Genomic DNA, 7,635 nt, shown 5'->3' on the forward strand with positions numbered 1-7,635 from the left:
CTGGGGGATGAGGTTTTTTTGACACCGAAAAGGGCCAGCATTTGTATCCAGGGGCCTTTGACCCCAAGTGGGCTGCCACCTCCTCAAATTCCCAACAGCATAGGATGTCTCCCAGACCCCACCTGCCACCACCTACAACTCAGGCTGCCCTGGCAGTGCCAAACGCCTCCTGCAAAATGACAGCAGGAAACTGGGGTGGTGAGTTTTGTTTCCCATAGAAAAGGACCAGCGTTCATGTCCAGGGGCCTGCAACAGTAGCTGTTATTGAATTTTTTAGGTTACTTTACCCCCCCTGCAAAATGCTATTTATGGCTGAGAAAGAATACAAAAGGATTACCCTGAAAGGAGGCAAAAGCTCAGATAAGGATGAAAGAAACACTCTGATGATGACGATGACAACAACACAACGATTTATTTTGGACAGCCAATGAACATCCGCCGCCCTCCAGCCCTCCCAGACCAGCAGGCCAAGCAGTGCTGTATCCATGGCATGAGGTGCTGGCACCCTGGAAAGAGAAACCAGAAAGCCACAGTCAGTCACAGAAGGCTCCTGTCCCCCCTGTCCCACCACAGCCTGTGCCCGGGCCAGGCTGCTGGCTGTGCTCAGAGCCCAAACCTCCCAACCCATTCTCTGTTTTTAGAGGAGAGGAGCGTGGCATTCCACCTTCCACCCGCTCCGCTTCAGCACAGCATGGCAACCTCCTCAGCAGCTGCAAGAGCGGGATGATGCCCATGTGCCCACTGCCGTCTGCCCAAAACACTTCTGCCAGCCCAGCTGTGGAGCCGGGTACCCACGTCTGGAGACCTGCTGCCAGGAGAGGAGCTGATCCCAAACGAGATCCTTGTCCTTCTTGAAGGGGATGCCCCCCACAGGGGTAGCGCAGGCACTGGATGTGCTCCACGGACAGTTCAGGTGCTTCCCCGTCTGGTCTGGGCACCAGGTGCAATCTTCCTGGAAAAGAAAACAAGAACAATTGCATGAAAATCAATTCAAAACAAGACCTGGAAACAAGAAAATCTGTCAAAGGTTATCACAGGCCTAGGGAGGGTCTGACCACTCCATGTGAGAATTAAACCTCTTCATGGGTGGAGAAAAACCCCACCTTTCCCTCCCATAAACCCACCCCTTCCTCAAGGGCCTGCAAAGCAGACCAGCTGGGGCATGGCTTCTGAACCCGTCCCCTTCTGCTGCCCCCCATCCACATGGATGGATGCTTTTATCAGGCTGGCTGCCCCTGCCCCAGGCTGGCTGGCAGAAGCTGTCAGCAAGGCCAGGAGCCAGTTCCCCTTCCACAACATCCAATCCCCTGTCCTGCCAAAAAGCAGCTTGGGGACCAGCGGAAAAATTAATATTCCCCACCACCACTGAGCAGGGAACCTCCAGCACATGGTCCAGCTGAGCCCTGCCATGCCTGGAAGCACCAGCATCCCCCACCCCTGCACCGGCTGGGGACTCATCTTGATTTCATCGGGGTGCAGAGCGTGTCCTCCAGGCAGGGGCCGCAGCCAAATCCCATCGGCTCTGCCCCGCCAGCAGCCAGCTCCAGGAGGGTGTTCCCAGCTCCACGTCATGCTCCAGAAGAACACGCCAGCTGTGCCTCGGCTTGTGGGGACATCATGATGCCATTGAGCTGCAGGGGGATGTTTCCCCTTTTCCAGTCTGTGGCAACTTCACCGCATTGCCACCAATTCTCCAACAGGACAGGGAGCACTGAGCTCCCTCCACACCTTGCCAAGGACCAGTGGAAGCATCTCCTTGGCTGTGCTCTCTCCTCTGTGTCACAGCCACAGGGAAACGCTCTTGGGTTTTCATCCAGTGCCACGAGACACATGCAGCTGGTACTTGCTGGATCCTACTGTGCAGAGGGATGGATCTCTGCTGTCTCCTGGGCCACATGGGGGTCCTGCAGCCAAGAATGCTCAAAAAGGTCTTCCAAGGATGGCCTGTCTGTAGGATCCATGGATAAACACCACCTGATTAGGTGCTGGCACTCTGCAGAGACAAACCAGAAACCGCCGGTCAGTGGGACAAGGCTCCTCTCCATGCTCTCCCGGATTCAATGGTGCCCAGGCCACACTAGGAGATCTCGGGGCTGCACACAAAGCTTCCCATCAATCCTCCCTTTCGGAGGAGAGCAGCACAGAGGCCAGCACACATGCCACGTCCTCCAGCTAAGCCCAGGAGATCAACCTCCTCACTAGCTGCAAGAGCAGGATGCTTATGTGCCAGCTACCCTCTCCCAGTCCCGTTCTTCCTCCCATGCGTTGAAGGCGCATCCCTACCTTGAGACACCCGGGGCGGGAAGGTGAGCTGGCCCCGGATGATGTCCTCACTGGTCTGGAAAGGAAGGTGCCCGCAGACCAGTTCATACAGCAGGATGCCCAAGGACCAGATGGTGGCTGGTTGGCCATGGTAGCAGCCAAAGAGGATCCACTCCGGTGGGCTGTACTCCGGCGTTCCTATGGGACACGGGCACAGCTCATCAGGCCGATGCTGCTCCCTCCCTCCCAGCCAGCTCCCGTTCCTCAACAGCCAGCCCCTGCCCCGCCGAAAAGCAACTTGGCTGCAGCTGGCTGAAGGACGATCCCCTGTCTTTCCCTCCCTCTTCCTCCTCTGCCAGCAAAGGGGGGAACCTCCGCTGCCCGGCTGAGCCCTGGCTTTGGGCTCACCTGACATCCGGGTGTAGAATGTGTCCTGGAGGATCGTGCCGCACCCGAAGTCGATGAGCTTCGCCTCGCCGGTGGCCAGGTCGACGAGGACGTTCTCGGCCTTGATGTCGCGGTGCAGAACGCCGCGGCTGCTGCAGTGCCGCACGGCCTCCAGCACCTGGCGGAACAGCCCCCGCGCCACGGGCTCCGTCAGGAACCCCCGCTCGTCCAGGAAGTACCAGAGGTCCTGACAGCGCTCCGGACGCTCCATGACCAGCGCGAAGCCCTCGGGCACCTCGAACCAGTCCAGGAGCCGCACGACGCCGCGGAAGCCAGGGCACGACACCATCCACAGCAGCGCCAGCTCCAGGGGCACAAGGGCGCCCTTGTGCTGCGGGGAGACCGCGATGCCGTCAGCGGGGCCGGGGCTGCGCCGCGCCCTCGGCACCCCCTGCCCGGCCCGGGACGCTGCGCGGCCCCTGCTCACTCCACGCCCGCTCCCTTCGCAGCGCCCCGGCTCCCACCCGGCCGGGCCTCGCCTCAGCCCCGCCCGGCACGCCCTGCCGGCTGCTCCCGCTGGCCCCGCTCACTCACCAGCCGCGCCCACTCCGAGATGCGGTCCCGGGATACTCGCTTGATGGCCACCTGTAAGCCAAGGCCAGCGGCGCGCTGAGCTCGATGCCTGCCGCCTGCCGCCCCGCACCGTCTCCTCCGACCCGGCCCCGTCTCTTACCGGGGCGCCGTCGGCGAGCCGGGTCCCGGAGTAAACGTTGCCGCAGCCGCCGCTGCCCAGCAGCGGGCCCTCCCGGTAGAGCTGCTCCAGGGGAGGCTTCTCCGCCCGTGCGGGCGGCACCACACTCTCGCCATTCTGCCCGGGGCACACGAACGCCCCGGGCACCGGCGGCTCGGGGCCGGCGGCCGAACTGACGAGCGGAGGAGCTCGGACCGGGGAAGCTCCTGGGGGAGCTCCCGGGGACGGGGCGGGAGCCGGGCGGCCGCGGGGCGGCTGCGGGCGGAGCCGCGGGAGGGGCTTTGTTCGGGGCCGGGGCCGGGCCAGAGCCCGCATCAGGCAGAGCCAAAGGACGGTGCTGCCCCAGCACAACCAGAGGGAGGAACTCTTCCAGAGACCCTTGCAGAGGCGCCACAGCCAGTCCAGAGGGAGCCTGGCGGAGGCGAGACCGCGGCGGGCCGGGCAGGGTCGGGCACGGGGCCGACCCACCCACAGGCGCCTTGCGGGACGCGGCATGAGCCAGGCTGGGAGAGGCGGAACAAGGACGGAACGGGACGAGACGAGACGGGAGTGAAGGAAGTGTTAGACAGAGGAGGGGACGGAGAGCGAGCGAAAAGTCGAGCGGAAAACCGATCGAGAGAAGCGCTGCTGCTGCTGCTGCCGCTGCTGCGGAGCCGCTGGAGCTCGCGGCCGTTCCTCCGTTGCCTCCGCGAACCCAACGGAGGAGCCGCCGCGCGTCCCGCGGAACGAAAGAAAGAAAGAAACAAATAAAAACCCAAAGCAATTCCTATTAGAGAAGCAACCAGAGGTCCTGACAGCGGTGTTCCAGCGCCTCACCACCCTCACAGTGAAGAGGTTTTTTTCTGACTATCTAGTTTAAACCTACTGTTTTGGTTCATTTTAAAGGCAGTGCTACTGCATATGCAGGTTTCCTTTCTTCAGCTGAGGGCGAGAACGGAACTGAAGGGTACATGAGCTCCCTGTACCGTTGTCCTCTTACTATCTTTTATGCAGAGAGCAGGCAAAGAAACAAGTGGTTGTAGTGGAAAAATATGGTTTTTCCGACAGCAATGTGAGCTGTTTGTTATGCACACGCAGAACTAAGCGTTCATTGCAACTTGTAAATATCCTGCTCCACCAAGCGTCTGCAATTGGATCTGCAGTACTGGGAAAGACACGAAGAGGTCTTGCTGTGATCCCCTCTACCTGTGACTGCAAACGGAAAGTGTCTTTCCCCATCCCGGTTCAGGTGGCGGAGGAACAAACTGCCTCAAGGTACCAAAGGAAAATTACTTGAAACATTTGGCTACAGTGTTGGATGGTGTTCTGAGGAGAAACATGGATGATATATTGACATAATAGGAATATGACTCCTACACACACCCCTCAAAAATGCAACTGGAGCACCAATCAAGCTTGGCAATTTCAGGTTTTTCTTCTAAATCTTTCCTCAGTTCCATGATGGGGCACAAAATATTTTTTTCGTGATATTCCATAACGTTGTGATTGCTTACTTTTTATATACAAAAAGGTAGAACAGCCGTGGAAAAATAAATCCCCTCAAAAAAGTGTTCTCTGATTAAGATTTTCTGAAATATTAAAAATGTAGAAGCACTATCATAGTATTTTCTTCTAATATTGAGGATCTTCCCCAGCAGAGAACAGTTATGTACAGACAGTGCAATATGTTCTCCATTCTCACACTGGGGAGGTTTCACACCGAGTCCCCAAAAGAGCTTTCATGCCACAGGAGACAGGAACGGTGTCTCTGATAAGGTTTTCTTGAGCTATGATAAAAATAATTTAAGCAAACATTTTTATTACCTGTGGTAAGTAATTTTCTGTAAGCAAAATTATCACTACTGTTGCTTTAGTCATGATCCTATTTTCAATAGAGTCCTGTTCACATTAAGTCAAATTAACAACATTAATTTCCTGTGCATTACCCCATAGGCTGTATCCTGTGATTACATTAAATTGTTGTTTGTATGGACTTCTAATAGAAGCTTTTTGGGAAAATGCAATAATATATAGGTAAATCTAGTGTTAGTGAATGTATTTTTACAGTTAACATTACTTTTATTTTTGGTTCCCCAGCATGGAGGAGCAAAAAGAGGAGCAAAAATGCATCTGCCTCGCCCACCTTGCTGGGCAGCTGAGCAAAGCAGCTGCCATAAGGCAGAGCTGATTCAAAGAACAAGCTCTCAGGCTGAGGGTGGATCTGTCAACTCTTGCACAAAGACACAAAGGGAGAAATGAAGAGGTGTCCTTTCCTTGAAATTCCCAGGAAGGCTAAGAGAAGCGATATACACTAACACTCAACACTCTTCTAACACTCAACCCACAAACACAGATGCAAAAGGAACTTCTGCAAACTTGCACCTGTACTTAAGAGGATAAATCAATGTAGTTTTTTATCAGACACCACCACGAATTGGAAAAAAACCCTAAACCACTATTTCATTTTAAGCAAAATCTTTATTTTATTTTATTTTATAGGCTTGTTTGTATGAAGAGCAGTTATTTCCAAATCAAATTCACATAAAATTCAGCATGTGAATAGGCTGAAGTTGTCATTGGTTAAGATGCATTGCTGAAAGATGAGGGCTCTGAATGACATTTTAACAGCTTTGCGGGGGAATAAATAAAACAGTGGGGTATGTGATCCCATTTTGTGTCTTTCAGTTTTCATGGGGTTAATTAACTTAAGGTTATCTTGAGTGTGGCTTTACGCTCATCCTAGACCATAATGGTAAACTTGTAAATATCACAAAAATACATATAATGAGAGGTTTTTTTCTGTCTAATGGGACCACACACAAGGCAAATCCAGATAAAATGTTGCTTGTAACTTAAATGTACCACATGAGCTCATAAAGCTCAGTGTTGAACTGTTGATGTTTTGCAGTAGGAGTATTTGAAATGAAGAGACATTTCTCCTAAAAGGTGGAATCTCTTTTCCTTCATGAGCTAGGTTTAAGGAAATAATTTTATGACCTCATTCTGGACCTTAAAGCCTGTGTCTAGGTGAGTCCTATATAGGAAATTCACAAAATTCAGACAAAAGCAGGGTGTTTTTCCCATGTGCATAGATGATGAAATATGTGGGGGTTTTTTTGCTATGTTGCAATATTTATTTTTTTATAGGAATGGTAAGAAATATTATTTCCTATTAATAACAATATATGTAGCTTGATTTCTTACTTCAGAGATGTGATTTGCTTTGGTGTCAAGGATAATGAGAGTTACTTTAATGTCAAGCTTTTCTAATATGCAACAGATACTTGCTGTCTCTATCACTGGTCAGAAGCTGTTATTTTCATATGTTTTGAGAAGAACTGTAGGTTATTTGTCCTTCCTCTTGTAGATAAAATTGTTGTGTTGCAAGTGTTGATCCAAGAAGCATCTCTAGGTCTGGAAAGGCTGGCAGAGAATCACAGTGGGGTTTAGGTGAGAAGGGACTGCTGGAGATCTTTCATCCTGTCATCTGCTGGGAGTGAGGCTAACTCCAAAGCTACATCAGATTGCTCAGTGCCTTGTCCAGTCAGTTTTGAGCACCCAGAGGGATGGAGGACCTTTAATCTTGCCCTTTCACGTGCTGGTTACACTCTGGCCAGTACAGCCTAGCATGTGACCGGCCTTCATCATCACAAGGGTGCAGTGTAGCACCATTGTCAAGAGAACTGACAGTTCGCAGGATGCAGAAGCTCCTGGGAAATACATCAGAGACTCTGGCTCTGGCAGATGCCAAGTGATTTGGGCTGTAAAACTGATCCTTGGAAGGAGAAAAAGGGGATGATGAGAAATTAACATGGGGTTCCTAGGCATTTGTCAGTGTGTATCTGAACATCTGTGCTAAGTGCTCTGAAGATCAGCTCTCCTTTTGCATTTTGCTTGTAAAGATGTACTAAATGTTCAGAAGCAGCAATTAATTTGCAACCATGGAGCCCACTGTTAGGAGTCATACTCTCATAGCACTAATAAGAGGGAACCTGCAAGCTAAACCACGCTCTCATTCATTTTTCACTTCCCAGCCTGCATTGGGTTGGTGGCTTTATAGTGCTGTTTGTGAGAATAAGTACAGGAGCATGAACCTGGCTGCATAACCCATGGAAGAGCTGGCTGGCAGTTTTGCAAGGTGAGCAGGGGCATAGCTGCTGCTCATTTCTCAGGGTGTCACAGATAAAGACCTGCCTTTATTCTGTAGCATTGCCATTGCCTTCAGAAAGCTTTGGCTCTGTGACTTGGAATGTTCT

At 52.4% G+C, this 7,635-nt stretch overlaps 1 protein-coding gene across 1 annotated transcript; it reads right to left on the bottom strand.

Moving 5' to 3' along the window:
• Nucleotides 1–434: 434 nt before the first annotated feature.
• On the bottom strand, nucleotides 435–3,895 carry LOC115902846 (serine/threonine-protein kinase pim-1-like). The gene is made up of 6 exons (XM_030946716.1): nucleotides 3,383–3,895; nucleotides 3,244–3,294; nucleotides 2,671–3,040; nucleotides 2,284–2,460; nucleotides 806–1,993; nucleotides 435–506 (listed from the first exon to the last, which is right to left on the bottom strand). Exons 1-5 carry the CDS (start codon nucleotides 3,893–3,895, stop codon nucleotides 1,854–1,856), a joined length of 1,251 nt encoding a protein of 416 aa, XP_030802576.1. The 3' UTR covers nucleotides 435–506; nucleotides 806–1,853.
• Nucleotides 3,896–7,635: the final 3,740 nt, after the last annotated feature.

This window comes from Camarhynchus parvulus, chromosome 3 (assembly GCF_901933205.1).
Source record: "Camarhynchus parvulus chromosome 3, STF_HiC, whole genome shotgun sequence".
Classification (NCBI taxonomy): domain Eukaryota; kingdom Metazoa; phylum Chordata; class Aves; order Passeriformes; family Thraupidae; genus Camarhynchus; species Camarhynchus parvulus.